At 39.2% G+C, this 23176-nt stretch overlaps 2 protein-coding genes across 2 annotated transcripts; one reads left to right on the top strand and one right to left on the bottom strand.

The window, feature by feature from the left end:
• The first annotated feature begins 16784 nt into the window (after positions 1-16784).
• LOC111891141 (V-type proton ATPase subunit D) lies at positions 16785-17632 on the top strand. Its single transcript, XM_023887223.3, has one exon. The coding sequence runs from the start codon at positions 16839-16841 to the stop codon at positions 17595-17597; it is 759 nt and encodes a 252-aa protein (XP_023742991.1). The 5' UTR covers positions 16785-16838; the 3' UTR covers positions 17598-17632.
• Positions 17633-17798: 166 nt separating this feature from the next.
• LOC111891140 (WRKY transcription factor 72A) lies at positions 17799-20177 on the bottom strand. Its single transcript, XM_023887222.3, has 4 exons — positions 20018-20177; positions 19475-19927; positions 19114-19227; positions 17799-18571 (listed from the first exon to the last, which is right to left on the bottom strand). The coding sequence occupies exons 1-4, from the start codon at positions 20114-20116 to the stop codon at positions 17900-17902; spliced, it is 1338 nt and encodes a 445-aa protein (XP_023742990.1). The 5' UTR covers positions 20117-20177; the 3' UTR covers positions 17799-17899.
• Positions 20178-23176: the final 2999 nt, after the last annotated feature.

Here is a 23176-nt window from a genome sequence, read left to right as displayed (position 1 = left end):
GTTTCCCGAGGATTTGCCGGGGATACCTCCTGAGAGGCAGGTTGAGTTCAGGATCGACCTGGTTCCTGGTGCGGCTCCGATAGCCAAGGCACCATATCGACTTGCTCCCCCTGAGATGCAGGAGTTGTCTACGCAGCTTCAGGAGCTGTTAGACAAGGGTTTCATTCGACCGAGCAGTTCGCCTTGGGGAGCGCCGATCTTATTTGTGAGGAAGAAAGACGGGTCGCATCGGATGTGTATTGACTACCGGGAGTTGAACAAGGTAACGGTGAAGAACCGTTACCCACTTCCGAGGATAGATGACTTGTTCGATCAGCTCCAGGGAGCGTCTTGGTTCTCCAAGATCGACCTACGCTCCGGTTACCACCAGATGAGGGTCAGGGATGAGGATGTACAGAAGACTGCTTTCAGGACCCGGTATGGTCATTATGAGTTTGTGGTGATGCCATTTGGGCTCACCAATGCCCCAGCCGCGTTCATGGATCTCATGAACCGCGTGTGTAGACCGATGCTGGATCGGTCAGTGATAGTGTTCATCGATGACATCTTGGTGTATTCCAAGACGCAGGAACAGCACGAGGAGCACCTGCGGGAGGTATTGGAGACTTTGAGGAGGGAGAGACTGTTTGCTAAGTTCTCCAAGTGCGAGTTCTGGTTACGCGAGGTGCAATTTCTTGGGCATCTCGTTAATCAGAAGGGTATTTTGGTTGACCCGGCCAAGATTGAGGCCGTGATGCAGTGGGAGGTCCCGAGGTCTCCATCTGAGATTCGGAGCTTCCTAGGATTGGCAGGGTATTATCGGAGATTTATTCAGGATTTCTCCAAGATAGCAGTGCCGCTCACCCGACTAACCAAGAAGTCGGTAGTTTTTCGTTGGGGGCCTGAGCAGCAGGCGGCGTTCGAGACTCTCAGGCAGAGATTGTGCGAGGCTCCGATCCTTACCTTGCCAGAGGGTGTTGAGGATTTCGTGGTCTATTGTGATGCTTCGATCACCGGTATGGGAGCAGTGTTGATGCAGCGAGGCCATGAGGTGGCTTATGCTTCGAGACAGTTGAAGCCTCACGAGGCTAATTATCCTACCCATGATTTGGAGCTGGGGGCAGTTGTATTTGCCCTCAAGATATGGAGGCATTACCTGTATGGGGTCCGCTGTACTATCTACACGGACCACAAGAGTTTACGATACCTTATGGACCAGCCGAGTTTGAATATGAGACAGAGGAGATGGTTGGACGTGCTGAAGGACTATGACTGTGAGATCCTGTATCATCCAGGGAAGGCCAACGTGGTGGCCGATGCCCTGAGCCGCAAGGTGTCGGCGGCCCCTATCAGGGATTTGTGCATGAGGATGACGGTAATCACTCCTCTGTTGGAGCGGATCAAGGAGGCTCAGATGGAGGGTCTCAAGGAGGAAAGGCAGAAGTGCGAGAGGATAGTGGGTCGAGTAGCTTCGTTCGACTACGACAGCCGGGGTTTGATGACGCTTCATGGTAGGGTGTGGGTACCGTACTGGGGTGGGGTACGGCAGATATTGATGGACGAGGCTCATAAGTCTCGATTTTCTATCCATCCAGGGGCGACGAAGATGTATCGAGATCTTCGACCTGATTATTGGTGGCCCTGCATGAAGCGGGACGTCGCTTGGTACGTTGAGAGGTGCTTGACCTGCCGGAAGGTCAAGGCGGAGCACCAGAGACCTCACGGCAAGATGCAGCCGTTGGATATTCCCGTGTGGAAGTGGGAGGACATCACCATGGATTTTATCACCAAACTTCCCAGGACCGCACGCGGAGTAGATTCGATATGGGTAGTGGTGGATCGGTTGACGAAGAGTGCCCATTTTATTCCGATCCAGGAGAGTATATCGGCGGAAAAGTTAGCCGATATCTATGTGCGAGAGATTGTGGCACGTCACGGAGTGCCGGTATCGGTGGTGTCAGACCGAGATGTTCGCTTCACGTCCAGATTTTGGAAGCGGTTTCATGACGAGATGGGTACTCGTCTCCATTTCAGCACCGCTTTCCATCCTCAGACTGACGGGCAGAGTGAGAGGACGATTCAGACTCTCGAGGACATGCTTAGGGCATGTGTTCTGGACTTTGGGGGCTGTTGGGATACGTATCTTCCCTTAGCGGAATTCTCGTATAACAACAGTTATCATGCGAGCATTGATCGACCTCCTTTTGAGATGTTATATGGCAGGAAGTGCAGGACCCCGATTTGTTGGGGCGAGGTCGGTCAGCGGGTCATGGGGAGCACCGAAGTGGTGCTCAAGACGACGGAGCTGATCCAGCAGGTCCGTAGTAGACTGCAGACTGCGCAGAGTCGGCAGAAGAGCTACGCCGACAGGAGGCGTTCAGACTTGGAGTTCCAGGTGGGAGATATGGTTCTCCTGAAAGTCTCACCTTGGAAAGGTGTCATCAGGTTCCGGAAGAGGGGCAAATTGGGCCCCAGATTTATTGGTCCTTTCAGGGTTTCGGCCCGGGTGGGTCGGGTTGCTTATCGGTTAGATCTTCCGGAGGAGCTCAGTTTGATACACAACACCTTCCACGTGTCGCAGTTGAGGAAGTGTTTAGTGGACGAGTCAGCGGTCGTTCCCTTGGACGATATCCAGGTCGATAGCGGCTTGAATTATATCGAGAAACCAATAGCAATTTTGGAGCGAAAGACCAAGACCTTGAGGAACAAGGTAATTCAGCTGGTAAAAGTGCAGTGGCAACATCGGAAGGGGTCTGAATGGACATGGGAGGCTGAAGAAGAAATGAGAACGCACTACCCGGAGTTATTCGCAGATCCAGCCGTAGCAGACTTCGAGGACGAAGTCTGAAACAAGTGGGGGAGAATTGTAACGACCCGTTTCCGGTATGTTAATTAATTTGTTTTGGGCTAAGTTTTCAAGAGGGACTCGGCGAGTTCTAGCCTGACTCGCCGAGTCGGGTCGCGCATCTTGGGCATGCGGGAGCCGGAGACTCGACGAGTCCATATCTTGGACTCGGCGAGTCCATCCGTCTGGGTGAAACCCTAACTCCCCGGGTTTGCTCACTATTTAAACCCCATTATAGCCTCCATCTCGTCACTTTCCCCTGTTAACACTGTGAGAAACCCTAAACCTTTCCTCTTGTGAGCTTATAGTGATTTTATTCCATTTTGGTGAAGGAGTGAAGAAGAAGAAGAAGAAGGAAGCAAGGAAACGAGTTCTAGTGCCAAGATCCAAGGTCAAGGGTGAACTTATTCAGGTATTTTCGGAGTCCCCTTCTGGTTTCATGCTTAAACTTCCATTAGAGCTCTTTTAAGGGCTATTTGATGCTTGTTCCAAGCTTTATGCTTGCTTGATTGTATTGTTAAGCCGAAACACCTATGGATCTGAGTGTTGGGGTGTTGAAGAGTCCAGATCCACTGTCTTTTTGGGGTTACATTGCTTATTAGCCATGGATCTACCCTTATTGTGCATATTTTAGCCTTATTTCCCTCATTCATGTAGTTGTGCACGTAAAGTTGGAAACTTTACGTGGTAAAACAGCTTAATGGACCTAGATCTATCATTTGCATGTGTTGGATTCAAGAGAAATCGAGTAAAAATATGTTGCATGGCGGCGACTCGGCGAGTCGGAAGAACGACTCGACGAGTCACGTCGCGGGTCCCGAGTTCTCCAGTTTCTTCAGTGTCGAGTGGACTAGGTGAGTTAGGGAGTGGACTCAGCGAGTTAAGAGTAGACTCAGTAATGGAGGGACTCGGCGAGTTGTTCATACAACTCGGCGAGTCCAAGGCAATCTCCTTAAGGATTAAGAACAACTCGTCGAGTCTGTTCATCTGACTCGGCGAGTCGGATGAAGATCATCTGAGTTCTTGGATCCAGAGGGTACCCGTCGAGTCGATGCCACACTCGACGAGTAACAGCATGTAAGAGTTGAGCGGAGAATCTAGGACTCGGCGAGTCGGGTATCCCGACTCGGCGAGTCAGCCCTGAGTAAGTCAACTTTGACCAAGGGTAAAAGGGTCATTTTACCCTGAGTATAGTGCTAGTGATTGATTGATGTGTTTATGGATTTGTAGCCGAGGAGATTCAGGAGCAGCAGCCGTTAGCTTTCCGAGCCGCACACTCATCCGTTAGCTTACGAGGTGAGTCTCCTTTCCGTAGGGACGGGTCTAAGGCCACAATGCCGGCCCGTCCAGTTAATAGTAGTTTCCGGACTTCGGTCCGATGTAGTAGTTCGTATGTTTGATGCCTTCGTGGTTCAGACATGTTTTGTGCGCTATGTGTATGTGTTTATGTTCCGGGCCACGGCCCGATGCAGTATGCAATATAAATGGTTATGATATGCTATGCTATGTGCAGTCAGTCCCGGACCTCGGTCCGATGCAGGGGACACGGTTCCAGTCAGTTCCGGACTCGGTCCGATGCAGTCAGTTCCGGACTTCGGTCCGATGCAGTTAGTTCCGGACTTCGGTCCGATGCAGGGGACAAAGTCCCAGCCAGTTCCGGACTTTGGTCCGATGCAGTTTCCGGGTTTCGGCCCGATGCAGTGGGCAAGGCCCAATATGTGTTTATGTGTTATTGTATGGTATGTGGTAGTTTGGGGGAGCTCACTAAGCTTCGTGCTTACAGTTTCAGTTTTGGTTTCAGGTACTTCCGCAAGCAAAGGGAAGAGCTCTGGATGACGGCATCGCACACACCACCGCTTCAGCTTTAGCCTGGGATTGATTTAGATGTTTCACCTGATGTAGCATGATACAGTTTTTCCGCACAATGTTTTACTATGTTTTGGAATGCAACCCGTATGGTTTTATTACATGATGCTCTGATTGCAGTTTCGATTATATTAAAAACAAAAATTTTTGGGTCGTATTTTTGGGTTGTTTCATGAAAGGAAAATTTAAAGTTTATGTGTTTCCATCGAGTTTTCTTATAATAATAAGAATAAAAAATGTTTACATATTCAACAGTCTTGTTATCTGGTCTTCATGTAGGTACATGCACGGTGAAGACAATCGTACTAACACATCCTACACATAAAAAGTCAAATGCTATATTACTTTATGGTTGGTTGTAAAATACAATAGAGTTAAGGCCTAAGGGTAATTCAATTTTCTACTAAAAAATGTACATGTAAATGATGTACAAATAAGGTCCATGGCATGTGATTAAATGTATTTTCAAGGTGATTAGGCCATCTCTAATGAAAGTTTAATGGGGAGTTTAATCTCATTAAACTCAAAATCCCCATTATAAAGTCCTGTAACGACCCAAAAATCAAGGGTAAAAATTTCATTTTTAATATAGCTAAAACATTGATATCATTTATTTCAAACATTTCAAATCATCATTAAGTAAAACATTTATTAGATTTCATCCCAAAACCATTCATTGCGGAAATCATAGGTGTGTGCATTGCGATCAATCCGAGCCCTTCTTTTCCAAATCGATGATACTTGAAACCAAAACTATAAACCGTAAGCACAAAGCTTATTGAGTTTCCCAGAGCATACCCCACACACAATCCAAATAACACATATCATATTAGCTATAAAAGTTATCTGTAACACATACCACATATCATATTAGCTATACAAGCTATCTCTACCACATACCACATGTCATATTAGCTATAAAAGCTATCTCTACCACATAAGCCATGCATATCAACATATAAGGATGTCGTGGGCTCCCCCCAGGGTCTTATACCTTCATGCCATGGGCTCTTCTCATGGTCTTTACCTAGGAATGCCATGGGCTCCCCCACATATTCTTATATCCAACTGCCACGGGCTCCCCCAGGGTCTTCTATGCAATAACACACATAAACAACTAGCATATCATATATCACAGAAGTATCTATCATACTACATAACACATACATAAACATATAAGGATGTCGTGGGCTCCCCCAGGGTCTTATACCATCATGCCATGGGCTCCCTCACATGATCTTTACCTAGGAATGCCATGGGCTCCCTCACATGATCTTTACCTAGGAATGCCATGGGTTCCCCCACATGGTCTTATATCGAACCGCCACGGGCTCCCCCTGTGTCTTCCATGCAAATATCACATAATCACTAGCATACCACTTAGCATAAAGCTAACTATCATACCATACATCTCTATTACATCTAGTGTACCACATATCATAAAATGGCCCGACCTTGGTGACTGAGGCCCCGTTTGATAGTTGCTGATTGAGAAAGTGCTGACTGGGAAAGGTCTGTCTGGGTAAGAAATTCTGACTGAGTTAGAAATCTTGTTGTTTGATTGTACATCTGATTGAATGTGCTGAGTGATGAAAAATGACCATTTTACCCTGTTGTTATATATAATGATGGATGAAATTGCTGAATAATTATAAAAACATACAGATTGTCATAGAATATGTAAATTACACACAAGTCAATATCGCCAAGATAGCTTATACAAAAAAAAAAAGATTTGAAATTTCATAGCTTATACACAAAAAAAAAGATTACCTTCAATGGATTCTAATTTCTAACAACAAAAAATTATGTACATTTGTTGTGTATCAATCATAGTGTTTCATTCTATATATTCCATTGTTTGCACATCATATTCATATAAAGGTTGATAACATAATACCAAGAGAATATTTAACTATGGATGCAATACTTAAATTGTCATTTAACAACATAAAAAAATTGTAAATCAAAACTAAAATTAGTAATTTCATGTCATCATTGAATATATAATATATATACATATATATATATATATATATATATATATATATATATATATATATATATTAATAAGAAACACTTTTTTGGTTCAATATTTCTTAATGATATCGAACTATTTCACTCCACATTAACTGGCCAAGTACAATTTTTGATTACTAAACCAATTTCTTATTTCAGATTTCACAAATCATATACAATTTTTTTTTGAAGTACCTGTTTTGATAGAAAAAACGATGGAGAAGGAAAAACAATTTTCTGATTTCACAGAAAAAAAACGAGGAAGGTACCTGTTTTGACGTCTTTCTCGCCGGAGCTCGAATCAGAGGGAAGATCTTTCGGCCGGACTGAGGGAGGGAGGGACGACAACAATGGAAGGAGTTGTCGATGGCGGCCAATTTCTTTGTTGTTTCTCTTTTAGGTCACGATTGGAAGAAAGAAAAGAGAGGGTATGAAAGTCTTTTTTTTTTTTCAGTCAGCAGCGTCTTCAAATTTGAGCGAGAAATCATATGGGCCAGACGTTTCTAATTGAGAAAGCCGCTTATCAAACATATGTCGTCTGACCGAGTCAGCCCAAATCGCTGACTCGGTCCCAGTCAGATAATAACAAACAGACCCTTAGACCCATTGGTATGGTGAGAAGATTCACCTGACACTGTTGAAGTCCCACAGATAAAACTCTAGCTACTGGTTGATAGATTCCCGAACTGTCAATCATCAAAGCGACACCCAATTAATAATTGGGTTCCAATACATAACCGTAAGTCTACACTTGGGGTAAATGGACCATGTTACCCCTAACCTAGCTTGGTTTAAAACCAAGGCTCAAACTCACACTTTGAAGGCCCAAAAGCCTAATAATCAACCAAGGCCCAACATATGGCCCACTTTTCCAAATTGGGCCCAAACCTCTACATGGACTTATTTTAAGGCCCAACTAATTATTCTAAACCAAACAATTGGCATTCTGATGGCCCAATAGCTAACAATCCTCAAGGCCCAATTATAGCCTACCTATCGTCCAATTTTCCAAAGTGGGCCCAAGCCTCTCTAATAGGTCTTATCCTAAGGCCCAATAATTTCCTTAGTCCATAAATATGTTCCCAATTTGCCCACAAAGGCCCACAGCAGCTTAGCCCAATAAGAACCCACTCCCAATTAGGGTTTTTCACATAAATTGACAATTAGGATTAAGTGTTCCTACTTAACCCATTAATGACTTAATCAATTAAGTCCATAAATCTACTAGGCCAATCATATAGTGTGGTCGGGATTAATTCATAATCCCAAATCCAACGGTCTAAACGTGGGTCCCGACGAATCCAAAATACACGTTTCCAAAATTAGGGTTTCCAACCCATCACAACCCAATTAGGCCCAAAAGCTAAGTTCTTAGGCCCATTAGGGTTTCATTAGGTCAATTAGGGTTTTTCCTAGGTCGGGCACCACCCACTACCACCTCGGGTAATGGTGGTCAACGACGGCACACGGTGGCTCACGGCGGCGGCTACCACCTCACGGTGGTGGTTACGGTTCTAGTCCAATTATGTCCAAGCATGCAAAGGCAAGTTAACGCAAACAAAGTACACCGCCACCCAACATGGCGGCAGGTGGCAGCAGCCACCACCTCACGGTGGTGGTTATGAGTTTTTCTTTTGATTATTCCGATACGATTACAATAATACAACACACTATCCCAAAAATAACACAACTAAATATAATACACATGCACAACCACCTTGTGGCGGCAAGAAGTGGTAGAGAGTGGCAGCTACCACCTCACGGTGGTGGCGGGGGGGTCTTTTTACGGATCTCTGGCCAAGAAACGCTACTGTAGCCCTAAACCATCGCAACACAACACCATAACACACACACAGCCACCCCCTACAGTGGCTGGTGGCGGCAAACGAAGTGATAGAAACGACAGCCACCATGGCTAGCGGCCATGGTGGTTATTCGCAATTATCAGCCAACAAACATACACAATGCACGATACGCAACATCAGAAGAAGCACACACACAAACCTGCCTTTTTCTCGTGAAATAAACCCAATCATACCGATGGCGCACGACGAATCGACAACAAAAGTTGCACCTACAGTCGGTGCTGTTGGCGGCAATGAAACTTCTCCCCATAATAACAACAATGACCCCTCCATCTATTAATCTTGTCAAAATGAATCCGAAATTTATGATTTAGCCCCTGCCTTCTGAAATCTCTTTCAAATCTAGCCCAATACTTAACCAAACACACCCTAACTTCTAAAATTTTTTACAAAATACAAATACTGAAATTACACTTTAACCCCCGAAAGTCTAAAATATATCATTTGGTTCCTCGAAACCACTCTCCGCTAAATATTATTGGTTTTAGGACCATTGTAAAATAATATAAATTATAATTTACATCTTAGGGTTCCAGGTTTATTATTTAATTACTTTATTTCAAATAGGATGTTACAAGTCCCCATTGTGGGGTAATGAAAATGATTCAATAGAATGGAGAATTCAATCATCATTGAACTCTACACTCTTCCTCCCCCCTCTTTCTCTCTGTCACACACTCATACACACACACACACACACACATATATATATATATATATATATATATATATATATATATATATATATTGTTTTTTATGTCAAATTTGCAATATTTAATTAATGTTACTTTTAACTATAGTTTTTAATTTTTAATTTCATGGTAATTAATTATTTAAAAAACAACAATAAATAAAATAAATGATAAAGGATGTGACAATCCATTAAATTGGATTTATCTAACCATTTTCTTCTTATTGTGTGTAAAATCATTTAATATTTACACGTCGGTAATAGTCTCGTTTCAGTGAACTCCAGAAAGTCGAGAAAACAAACAATTTAATGGAAAAAAGGTTGTTTTCTCATGGTTGCCTAATACTTATAATATAATTTGGGTCACTAACTTTAAAATATTGAAGATTTAAGGGTGAGCAAAAACCGAACCGCAAACCAAAAAAACCGCATAAACCGAAACCGAAAAACCGACACCGAAATGAAAACCGATGGTGCGGTTTTTAGTTTTGCAAAAACCGAAACTGCTCAGTGCTTTGCGGTTTCTAGTCTTGCAAAAACCGCAACAAAAACCGAACCGCACCGCATATATATATATATATATATATATATATATATATATATATATATATATATATATAGTGTTGATATTTGTAAGAACCAAAAACTACAATTAAAATTTCTATAAATATAAATATCTATCTTATCTATCACAGGATGATTGTATATTTTTAAGTATTTATTCAATGATATTTACAATAACAAATAATGTTTATGATATTTTTTAATATTTAAATATAAAGAGTACTAGTGATGATAGTATCATTTTTATAAATACATTAACTGATATTATCGTATTTATCTATCAAACAAAATATTATGTTTAATTTGTAGTATATTCAAGCATTAAAAATATGTTGGATGTGTGGTTATATATTTTGATTTCAAACCAAGAGGGTGGTATCGCTTCATCTCCAAAAAGTGATTAACACTCCTCATCTGAGTCAAAATAACTCGCTGAAATATTTGAGGTTTAGCAAAAAGGCAAAAAAAAACCTAACAAAAAACTGCAAAAACCGAACCGCATAAAAACCACACGGTATGATTTATAAACTTTAAAAAACCGAAGTTGCGGTTTTCGATTTGGTTTTGACCAAAAACCGCATCATGCTCACCCTTATGTAGATTTGCCATTACAATATTTGTATGTAATAAACTTATGGCAGGTGATCTTGTGGAGTGGCTTAAATGATTATTTAGAAGGAAAAAATGACATTTGTTGAAATTTCCACGGGTCGGAGTGGAGGGTATATTTGTTTGTCTCTATTAATGTAACGCTCTAAAAATTCCAACCAATTTAAACCTTTCAAACACAACCCAATTTCATAAAGTTATTACAAAAAGGTTTTCAATACATTTATTACCAGAGTATTTCTTAGAACCACATCATAAACACATAAAACATGAGGAGCGATACGATCATGCTTTTCCCTTGCCACGGTCTCCTAAAGTACCTGAAACATTTAAACCACAACTGTAAGCCCGAAAGCTTAGTGAGATACCCTCAAAATACCAACCACATATACCATACACATAACATGTCATATCGCAACAGGACGCAGAACAACCATGCATTTCGGGTCTACTGTGTGACTGGTCCACCACATCGGCCTACAGTCCAAATGGTCCACCATCCGAATCTAGCCATATACATCGAGTCTACAGTGTGATTGGTCCGCCCGTACCGGGCCTTCAATCCACCTGGTCCACTATCTGAGTCTACAGTATGACTGGTCCACCGCACCGGACCTTCAGTCGGCCTGGTCCATTCTCCGAGCCTCGGCACGTCTGGTCCGCCCTCTTGGGGCCTACAGCCTATCCGGACCGCTCGCTGGGCCTTCGAGATAACCGGTCCGCCCTGGGTATGTTGGCCTACATCATAAAGCAGGACCCGCCTCAACACAACCCCAGTCAAACAACCATGTGCACATAAACATATGATCATATAACCATTCACTACAAATCAACCAATCTAGCAGATCACATACGTAGCGCATCCCTACCAGGATTCCGACCTAACGGTCACTAGCATATCATCATCCTATAACCAGGATACCGACCCTAACCAGGCCTCTAACATATACCATCCTAACTACCAGGATGCAAACATAACAAAGCAATAACATAACAAACAACTACCCGAATTTCCATCCGATAAAGGGCCGACCTTGGTGCCGTAGACCCTGTCGATATAGTGAGGATAACTCACCTCGCAACTGCCGAAACTCTGAACTGAAGAAGCAGATGCCCGAACCACCGCCTCACCAAGAATCCCGAACTATCCAAAGTAGCAACATAACCATTAGCCCAAGCACAATATCCTTCCAAGGGTAAATTGACCATTTTACCCTTAACCCAAATGGGTCCACGACTAAGGCCTACAATCAAAATATGAAAGGCCCAACACTAGGTAAGCTCTCGAGCCCACTAATGGCCCAATTTGCTACATTGGGCCCATTCTCCTTATTGGGCCTTACCCTAAGCCCAACACCCATACTTGGACCATCTTCCTTGACTCCTGATGGCCCACTAAGGCCCAAAGACTCAAAGTCCAAAGCGCAGCCCACACCGAGGCCCAAATACTCAAGGCCCAACTGGCAGCATTAAACGAGGCGTAACTCAACATACGCTTAGCGTACCAGCTCCATGACGAGTACACTGGGCGTACCTGCACGTACGCTCAACGTAGTGCTCTGTTAAGTCATTTCCTCATTAAGTGCTTACTACTCCATTCCAAGGGCTACAAACTCAGATCCAGGTCTTATTTCACGACTTAAACCATAAAGTCATTGACTTGGTGACTTAATATGGCTCAAACCAACTCAAACTTCCAAAATGATCTTCTTCATCCCACACGAGAAGTAGATCTCATGCATGGGCTTAATAGAACCCCCAAAGGTTGGAACTTTACTGCTTATAGGACTCATATGACTCTAAGGGAGGCAACCCTGGTCTTAGAAACGAGCTTAACTCACCAAGACCCAATCTTGGGACCAAAAGGTCCATAAACTTGTACTAGAGGACATCTAAGAGATTAGACATCAAGATCATAATTTCATACCTCAAAAGAGCCTCAAAAGATGATGTCTTTCCAGATCTACAAGCTCCAGCCACTCAACTCCTTCTTTGACAACTTCCTATTTCTTCTTCTAGGCTCTCCTTTGCCAAAACAAGCTTTCCAAGGTCAAACACACCCAACAATGGAGGTGGGACGGCTATCTAGGGTTTCTGAGGATAAGAGAGTGTTTAAGGAGGCTAGGGTTGGAACCATAATGTTCCTTTTATAGTGGATGACCCAAAAATTAGGGTTTAATGACTCTAGGCGTACGCTGGGCGTACGCGTCCTGGTACCCGCGATCACTCACCCTACTATGTTGGGCGTAACCCAGCTTATGCTGGGCGTACCCACGTGTGTCCCCAAACGCATGCATGGTCTTTTTCATCACTTTTCTCCATTATGGGCCATAAATGTCAATATCTTTAAAATATCATAACTCCTTCATTCTAGATCCGTTTCCGACGAACTTTATATGCACGAAAGGTGGCGAGAAGATCTACGCCTCTAGCAACACACCCCGATCCGAAACCTTCCCGAATAATAACCCATTGCTCATGAAAGACTGAAACGCCCTTACTCTTGATCTCACGAACCCATAAATAGATATTTCAAGAACGGGGCGTTACAATTAAACGAAAGAAATAACGACATCGTTCCACTTATTTGTTTATTATAGAATTATACATCTATTTCTTCCTATTATAATGTTTTATTATTAAACAATTTATGTAATTATATTACTTTACCAACATACCATTTGTTCATCAGTTGTCAATTGTAGTTCAATTACTGCATGATAACCCATGTCAATTGTTGCCTAAACGTAAATCTAAGAAATGTTTTTTTTTTCTTTTTAATTATTTCATATAAAGAAGCATTGAATAACGAAAGATGCATGGGCAGCTTCAAAGCAACCGATTAAAGATGCAATTGCAAGGAAGAACCATGACAACATTTCTTGCATTTTTGTATGGTTCCGGTGATCTCTATACAACTGTTTTGAATAACATTTCTTACCACCATGATTCCTACTTTAGGAGAGTGAATGTGAGGAAAGGGTATAATAGACATTTTATATTTTATATCATTCGGTACTATGGGATAGCCATCTAAGTCAATGAGGCAATGTACTTGATTGTTACCATTAATAGCAATGTATTTAAATTCCTTAGTCAAAGGGGAATGTATTTTATTTTTAGATAAATAGCATGATTGGACTATGAAATCCAACCTTCATTTAATTCTAATTATAAGAATATACTTCTATTTTCTTTTTCTTATTTATGATTTTACATTGAAAATTCATGTATTTAAAACAAAAAAAAAACATTATTTTTTTGTTATTAGCACGTTATACTTTAGAATAATACATAAATACCTTCTGCGGGTCATGTTGAGCACCTAGGCTAATGAGTTTAGCCTAGTGAAATCGATCCGATCAGTCAACCTATTTGACGAAGTTGAGTCTTGACACAAACAATAAAAAGATGAGCTTACCTTCTATTACCGGAAAGAAAGAAGAGTTTACCACTGCCTACATATTTCACTCCCTCTATTCTCTTTGATCTTGTTTCAAGGGGATGGTCGGTTTATCTAGAATGTTATATAAGAGGCAACTATATAGATTTTATTTTATTTTATAGAAATGGGCCTTGAATTTAGAAAAGGTACGTATAGAAAAAATTACACAAAATAACAATTTCAAAAAGTTATAGGGATGGTTCGTTCCTAATGGAAAAATTAGATATTTGGTCCCTATTTTTAACAAAGTTACAAAATGGTTCATGTCTATTCTCTAATAGTGAGAATGTTACATATGATGTCCCTTTGTACAAAAAAATTGTCAGAAATTGCCCTCGAATTTACGAAGAGGTCTTTACTTAGACATTTTTTTACGGTCCTTATACTTATAAGAAACAATTTCACAAAATTACTAATCCATGTCTAATAGCAAAATTTTGGAAATTGTCCTTGTCTTTCACAAATTTGCAGAAATGGTCTTCACCTAATAGTGAAGTAATAGAAATGGTCTTTATTTTACAAAAAATACATAAATTATCCCTGCCTAATAGTAATAGTGATTTTACAAAATGATTTATGTGTTTCATAGAACTTACAGAAATGGTGTTGAAAATATAAAATTAATAAACCTAACATAACACAGGGATGGAAATGAGTCCAAATCTGAACCGTTGGACCGGAGCCCGAAAAATTCAGAAACCGGATTTGATGGATTATAAGACCCGAGAACCGGACCGATATATAGGAATCGGTTTCGGTTGAGTTCCGGGTATCAGACTGGGTAAAGTGGGTATGAAACCGGAAATTGAAAATTGGAACCAGATTTGTGTACTACACTCGGAAAGAGCCAGAAACCTGGAAATGGTATCGCACACTCAGAAATTTGGAACCAAAAACCCTTAAATTTGGCAATTTTTTTTGCTCAAAGTATTCATTCAGCGATGGTTTTCATATATAATGTTGTATTTGGCAAGAAAGTAATGTAACTTGTTTAATCCACTAGGTTTAATCTATTAAACACCCATTGGAACTTTTGAGAAAAAAATACAACATTTTGGGTTGATAATATAATTAATTATAGGACTTAATATAACTTATGTAATTTTATATGGAAATTGAGCAAAATTAAGATGTTATAAGATAGATATAGACTTTTTTTATGCTTTGAAATCATTAATTTAGTACTTATGTTATAACGTGGAAACAATAAGTAAAAAGTTTCATCTCTAAAATTGATGAATATATCCAAAAACAATTACTAAACATGATTAAAGTTCAAAAATATTAGCCCGGTCCAGTTTTCTATTTCACATCTGGTTCTAAACCAAGAATACCCGGTTCTAGTTCCCTCTTTTAAATCCGGTTCTAAAACCCGGAATACCCGAACCAGTTGGACTCATACCCGGAATCCAGATAAGACAAATATTTAGACCCAATCCCGAACCGGTTTAGCATGTTCCGGTTTCGATCGGATTCTGACTCCGATTCTGGTCCGGTTTTCCGATTTTAAATCTCATCCATAACATTAGGGTCATGCAGTTGATAGAAATTAGTATTTTCATGCTTTGCAGTTAACGATAGACTCTAATACTTTTTTAGAAAATGACTACTTGATTTTATGCCAAAACTCAAAGTTGTCTCATTCTTCTGGATTATCCTCAAATTAAAATCATGCAACCCAAACATATAAGGTCCAAATTATAGTTTACGAAAATGAATCTATGCATGGTTGTTTCTTCTATTTTTCATGTTTTCACTATTTAATGAACTTTTTGGTTTAATTGATCTGCTCCACTTCAAAAACAACAAGTCACGAATTACGTTATCTTTTCCTCTTTCGAGAGAATGTTAAATACTTAAATTAATTAGCATGAAATCATTTCCAAATTAAAACTTGTTCGTAATATTTTAAAGGTTTTGATTTTAAATTTGCACCCACAGTTATTATATTACTAGATTTGTAATTTTTGCAAAATTTCACAACTTTTGTGGTCAAACTATAAACTTTGGAAAATTACTCCATACAATTCTCTCCCTATCTCTCATACACGTTCATTCATTCCGTCTCCTCTCTCAACAATCCCAGAACACAACACAAGATTCAGTCTCTCACTACGATGATTGAATGATCCAAAAGGATCCATAACACTAATTTCTCTCCGATTTCATATTTTCAGAAGGAAATCATCGAGAATACATTCTATATTTTGCAGATTCTCACATCGCAAGGTTCGACGTTCTGTTTCTTGAGGGCTTTTTTTCGGCCCTGTTTATCATACACTCTTGTATTCGTAACATTATATCAATCTAAGAATTGTTCTATGAATTTCATTATCAATCGAGTCCCTAACACTCAAATGGACATAGATCTTCATTGAACGAGAGTTTAGATACTGTGATTCAACTTTATTTCCATCATACATTGGCTTCTGAAACAATCAATTTTGATTTGACAGATTCAAACTCCTGCATTTGATACTTAAATCTGAATTTCTTTCAATATCCATGATGTTTCGATTATATTATACGATTTACATGTAAATGTCAAAATTTTCACAACGATCAAAATATAATGCCTGTTTTGAAATTGAAACTCGATCATTTGAAAGGTCAATTATTGTTCAATCACGGTTTATACATTACAATGGACACCCTTTGATTAACACCATTGGATAATTGCTTTAAGTAGTTATACAATCTGTTTCTTTGTCTTTTCCTTTTCTAAACAATTCCACTAATGGTAATTTCTAGGATGTTATGATTCAGTTTTTGTTGGTATTTTTTGGTTTATAATGCAACAATGATGCCAAGACTTATGTTTTGCAGACATTCTTATATGCATTGTAAGATATGAATACCATTTAAGAAATCAATATTTGGGAAGAACTGTTTATACCTTAAGTTTTTTCTACTCCATTTTTTTCTTCTCTTCTCAGGTTTAAATATTTGGCAAAGATGGCAGGCCAAAGCCAGAGATTGAATGTTGTTCCAACAGTTACAATGCTTGCAGTTGTGAAAGCTCGGCTCACTGGTGCAACAAGAGGCCATGCTCTTTTAAAGAAGAAGAGTGATGCTTTAACTGTTCAATTTCGCCAAATTCTCAAGAAAATTGTGAACACAAAGGAATCAATGGGAACAGTTATGAAATCTTCTTCATTTGCACTAACTGAAGCAAAGTATGTTGCAGGAGAAAACATCAAACACATTGTCTTAGAAAATGTCCAAACTGCCACTGTTAGGGTTCGTTCACGCCAAGAGAATGTTGCAGGTGTTAAGTTACCAAAATTTGAGTATTTCACAGAAGGTGAAATGACCAAAAACGACCTCACTGGACTTGCAAGAGGAGGACAACAAATACAAGGATCACGTGTTGCTTATCTGAAAGCCATTGAAGTTCTTGTTGAGCTTGCATCTCTTCAAACATCATTTCTGACCCTTGATGTGGCAATCAAGACCACGAATCGTAGGGTTAATGCTTTGGAGAATGTTGTGAAGCCAAGACTGGAGAACACTGTGACATATATTAAAGGAGAGTTGGATGAACTCGAAAGGGAAGATTTTTTTAGACTAAAGAAGATTCAAGGGTATAAAAAGAGAGAGATTGAAAAGAAAGAAGAAGCTGCTAAAAAGATTGTTGTTTCTTCAAGGAGAGGAGGGACACTTTCATCAGCTAGTAGTTGGTCTAAAAGGAAAGATGAAGACATCATTTTTTGATATGAAGATCATTAGTATAACACCATTTCTTGGATCTTCCTCATTTATCATTTCTGAAAGAGTTCATTTCTTTTTCTTTGAATAAATTGTATTCTTTTATCCAAACAAGATTTCATTTTTCATATTTCTTGTCTATTAAACGAATTCATGAATTTCAAAATTTGTTACTTCACATAATCACATTGATTTCGACTATTTACATACACCAAAAGTCGGCTTATTACGACGATATATATAAAAAAAAGTGGAAACAAAAATGTGTTCACTTAAAAGTTACATGCAAAAAAAAATAAAAGTCATTATTAGATTCGGGCCCCACCCCCGACATTTCTGACAAGTGATGTAATCGATGCCGCTAATGCTGACCGGAAAGACGGGTTTGCAGTCAAAGCTTTTGTGGCGGCTGCAATTGTCTCCGGTGAATGATTTGAAGAATTTGATTTACTCTGGAAATTATCGTTTGATGGGTTTTGATAAAGGGTTTCATAAGATGTTTGTCTCCCAAGATATGAAAAATTAATAGGATTCTTGTAGTTTGATTCCATGGAAGAAGAAGAAGATGAAGTCGGTGAAGAGAAGTTAAGACATGATGAAGAAGAAAACCTTGGTTGAGTTCTTAAAAAGTTTGATGAAGTTGATTTGTAGAAATGAGGATTTGTTGTGAGATCAAGGGTGATAGTTGGGTGTGATTGGTAGGTGGAGATTGTGGTGTTTGGTAGGTAAAATGGGTATTGATGAGGTGGCCTTGAATTGTAGGTTGTGCCATGGTGGCCGGAGAAGGTGGCGGTTGAGGAGGAGGTGGAGGTGGCAGTGGTGGTGAGACCTGGTTGTGAGGTTGATGAGGTGGATTTTAACATTGAGGCGGCGGCGGAAGTGGTGGAAGCCATTGCCGTTGCGGATACTGAAAGTGGGTGATTGTGAGTTCCTTCGTAGGTGGTGATTAGTACGGATCTATCCTCGGCACATCTTTGTACCTAAATAATCATTTTGAAATTCATTAGAAATAAAAACATATTTAGACTAAAGTTATTCAATATCCTAATAACCTCTAGATCAATTTAAAACCTATTAGAAGCTAATCCAAAAGTTATAGTAGCCTAATAACCTCTAGATTAACTTAAAACCTATCGGAAGGTAATCCAAAAGTTATTAGGTTAATTTGTAACACCTATCCTAGTATCCAAAGTTATTTATTAGCACAAAACAATAATCTCTTGATCAACTTAAAATTGTGATGAAAGGTGATCCATGAATTATTGGGTTGGTTTATAACTTTAGGGTTGAATTGTTACATGGAAGACTTTGTATAAACACATCTACGTCACAATAGAGCAAAAAGTATGTTTTAGTTTCTGGACCTATTACATTTCAGTCAATAAGCAAGTGGGCTTTAAATTTTTGTGTTGACTTCAAATTTTTAAAATCCAATAATTTGTCATGGAAGAACATAAGGAGTTGAATTTTTTGGAATTATCTTAATTTTTCTCAAGAAAAGTAGAAAGGAAGAAGAATTTACATGTTTTCTGACTGGGCAAGATGAAGACACCGTGCATCTGTAATATGCTCGAGGGCATGGATTTCCTTTCGCTATTTTCTGCCCATATTTCCTCCATTGACATCCATCATTCATCTGTATCGTAATTCATCGAAGTTCAACATTATTTTACGAATTTATATTAAAAATCTTAACAAACATCATTTGCATACATTTCTACAAAATAGTTATTCCTTCATAACCCTAGCTAGGTATAACATTTCAATGACACAAGGAGCTCAATTCACTTTGGAATGGAAACTCTCACACTACATGTGCTAAGAAACGCACACACACAAGCAAACACAAATATATAGTAGTATAATTCTTGAATAATTCGTACCGTTTGGGTGTCACATACAACTTTAACAGAAACCCTAGCTTTCTTCAAAGGAATTTGATCTAAAAGATCATTATCCTCTCTTCTCTCACTTTTCAAATTATGAACAGGTGGTTCCAAATTCTGTGTTTTTTCATCTTTCTTCATGTCAAATTCACAGCCTAACCCTAATTTGAGTTCTTGTTCATCACCACCATCTTTGGTTTTACTGAAGCAATTCACCTTCTGCTGACTATCCTTCTGTTTATAACTTGAAAGTGTTCCAAGGCTTAAGGAAATAAGTTCATTTCCATGATCACCTTCTTGATTGGTAACCAGATTTTTAGTATTTTTGGGAATTTCTTGTTGGAAAAAATCGTTATAATGCGTTTGCAACGAATTATAATCCTTCAAAACCATAGATAATGTATGTTTTAGCTTTTGATTCTCTTGTCTAACTTGACCCATCTCAACATCCTGAACAACACATATATATAATTATTTAAACATATGGATTAATAGTTATATACATAACAAGAAAACTAAATAAAAGTCTGGAAGAAATACCTGTGCTGAGGTTTTTGAGACTATGGTTTGATCATCATGTTCTTCATTGACCTTAAAGAAACTAAACATAGATTTCTCCATGCTCGAGCTAGCTGCCATGGAAGTTGAGTTTTTTGGTATTATTATAGAAAAGGGTGTTACTTATAGATACTGTTTTAGATCGCCAACTGGGTTTGACCAAAAACTTGTAAAACTATATTCTTCTCATTGACTTGTATCTGCATGTTGCTTCATACATGTGAATATATTATTTTTAAATGGGGTTTGTTAAAAGCATATAGATTAATTAAGTACAAGTTTCATTAAATTTAAGATTTAATAAACATTATTAGTTCTTAATTGATTTATCCAAATAGTTGAATCTAAAAGTCAAAAGTGTAAATAGACAACAATGTCAAAACTTTCATTTCTACAAGTATTCGAATTTCCAATTTTACATTTGGGATAATGTCACTGTAGTACAATACCACTACAAGAAATATACTTTTTAGCGGCGACACTATTACCGACCTGTAAAGCCCCTTGTCGTCGGTAATAGTGTCGCCGCTAAAGGGTTGTCACCTGAATCCGCACTTTCCCCCTCTGTTGCATCTCAATCGTTCGATGAGATATTCAATCCAACGGATGGGGTGTCTTATCCTGTCTAACCTAATACCGGTGACACAGATGTCGCCGCTAAAGGTTTAAAAAAGTCGCCGCTAATAATTCCCTAAAAATGACACGGTACCCTTCCCTCCAGTTTGTCGCCGCTATTACTAATTGTCGCCGGTAAAGGGTCTGGTGTCGCCGCTATTGCCTGTCGCAGATAAAAAAAAAACGCACGCAGAAACCCTCCCTTCTTCATTTTCCTTTCTGTTTGCTTCCAATTTCCTTCACCATTTCGCCGATTTCCTCTTCAATTTGTTATTACCGGCGACACTTTTACCTGCGACATTATCACCGCCAACCAAAATCATTATTTAAAAAAAAATTTGAAAAAAAATTACTGGCGACGCTTTTACCGGCGACAGAACTTATTACCGACGACACTTTTGCCGGTGACACTTTTACCGGCGACAGATGTCATTACCGGGGACTAGCTTATTAGCGGCGACAATACTCATTAGCGGCGACTTTTATCATTAGCGGCGACAAACTGATCAATAGCGACGAGGTAGTAGCGGCGACTCAGTACCGACGACGCGTCGCCGCTATTAGTATTACCGACGACTTTTGGGACTTTTACTGGCGACTTTTGTCGCCGGTAATGACCTTTTTCCTTGTAGTGAATGAAGTTTTGGGTTTGGTCTGATTTGATTATTTATGTCTTTTTTTTTGCACAATAGATCATCTAATTTTTACTATGCATGTCAATTAAGCCATTATCATTAGTTTTTAACAATTACTCTGTTAACTTATTATTCTAAATTACACGAATGGTTCCTATGATTTAATTTTTTTTCATAGTTGGTCTCTTAACCAATTATTCACCGGCACCGCCACTCTTCTAACAACATAGGCACATCCCAATACACCTTTAATCTTATTTGTAGCTATCCAAACCCCTTTTTCAAGATCGATCACACTTCTCTGTGTCTAGTTCTTTCCTTCTTCAAAATCGATGACACCCTACCAAAAATCACAACATCAAACTAGAAATCGGACCCACACTTCTTCCTATTCTTGCTTCGATCGATAGGTGCTCCCACCCACTATCGATTACATGTATGCTCTCCCTCTTCACCCTTCTTGATATGATCACAACCTCTCTCTCTCTCTCTCTCTCTCTCTCTCTCTTAAAATCGACTGTAGTTTTTCCTTCTTCTCTAGATCGATTAATCACTAGGTGTGTTATTCACAATCCAAAGGCTCCCCTTACCTTTCTATTTTCTGATTTGCTTCAGATCGATACAGGGAAACATTAATGGTGGCAGGGCGATTGTGATCCAAATGTGGTGTACAGTGGTTCAGGTAGGGTGAAGGAGTTGATATGGTGGTTTGAAGGATCGGTGGTGGCTGAGATCAAACATTTCATCATTAATTGGTACTCATGTGATGTATACATTGTTGCTTCCTTGATTAACCTCTAAGCTAAATTTGGGTACACCAATGTTGCTAGAAAAATGTTCGATATTATGCCCGAGAGAAATGTTGTTCCCTGGATTGCCATTATCGGGTGTTATGCTCGATGAGTGAAGGTAAATACCACGTTTCAAATGTGTAAGCAGATGCAATGTGAAGGAATTAAGCGAAGTCCAGTCACCCTAGAAGGATATTTGATTTCTCTTTACTAATGAGAAAAAGGAATTTGATTCGGGCAACCCAAAAAACGATTTAACGGGGAAGAAGATAAGAATTTTACACTTTGGTCCCCAAAGTTTCATAAATGTGGCGATTTTGATCGTGTAATTTAAATCATAACGGGTAAGGGACCAACTATGTAAAACATTTAAATCGTAGGGACCATTCATGTATTTAGATAACTAGTTAACAGAGAAATTGTTAAAAACTAACGATAATTGCTTAATTACCATGCACACTAAAAGTTAGATGACGTATTGCACAAAAAAAAGACATAAATTATCAGATTGGACCAAACTCAAAACTTCATTGTACTACAGTGACATTATTCCTTTACATTTTGTCTTAAGAACTTTTGAAATATTTCTAACATTAATGTTTTCAAATAAATTTTGTTCTTTCAATGAATTGGAAACCAATCTTGTTAGTTGTGATTATATTTCTAGAATTAATGTTTTCATTTATTCATTTTAATAAATTGATTTTGATTATATAAACATTATGAATTTATTTAACAGCAGACGTGATAGGTTATACAAAAATTTATTTTATTTAATTGATTTTGATTGTATAAACATTAGAAATTTATTTACACATATAGGAAAATAGACAAGATGAAATGCTAGTATTAGCGGCTGCAAAAGTAGACCAAAAATATAAGGACAGTCGCCTCTAGTACCTTTAGTGACAACATGTCATCGCTACTGAGATGTCATTATTGCTCCGTGACTAATACTAAAAAGGTCTGTATTGTTGTCGTCGCAAAAGGTTGTTGTCATCATAATTGCCGACACTATTAACGCTACTCCACTCTACACCGGCCAGAGTTCTCCAATGATCGTTGCCGAAGTTCAGTGTCGTCGCTAAAACTTATTTTTT

This window comes from Lactuca sativa, chromosome 3, assembly GCF_002870075.4.
Source record: "Lactuca sativa cultivar Salinas chromosome 3, Lsat_Salinas_v11, whole genome shotgun sequence".
In the NCBI taxonomy this organism is placed as follows: Eukaryota; Viridiplantae; Streptophyta; class Magnoliopsida; order Asterales; family Asteraceae; genus Lactuca; species Lactuca sativa.
This window is presented reverse-complemented; position numbering and strand designations above follow the sequence as displayed.

Bases quoted from the DNA above. Each gene is read 5' to 3' on its own strand.
- LOC111891141 (XM_023887223.3), top strand. From the start codon at position 16,839: ATGGCAGGCCAAAGCCAGAGATTGAATGTTGTTCCAACAGTTACAATG.
- LOC111891140 (XM_023887222.3), bottom strand. From the start codon at position 20,116: ATGGCAGCTAGCTCGAGCATGGAGAAATCTATGTTTAGTTTCTTTAAG. The intron at 19,928-20,017 runs GTATTTCTTCCA...TGTGTTGTTCAG, and splicing joins TCTCAAAAACCTCAGCACAG to GATGTTGAGATGGGTCAAGT. The intron at 18,572-19,113 runs GTAAATTCTTCT...ATGATTATTTAG, and splicing joins CTTGCCCAGTCAGAAAACAT to GTACAAAGATGTGCCGAGGA.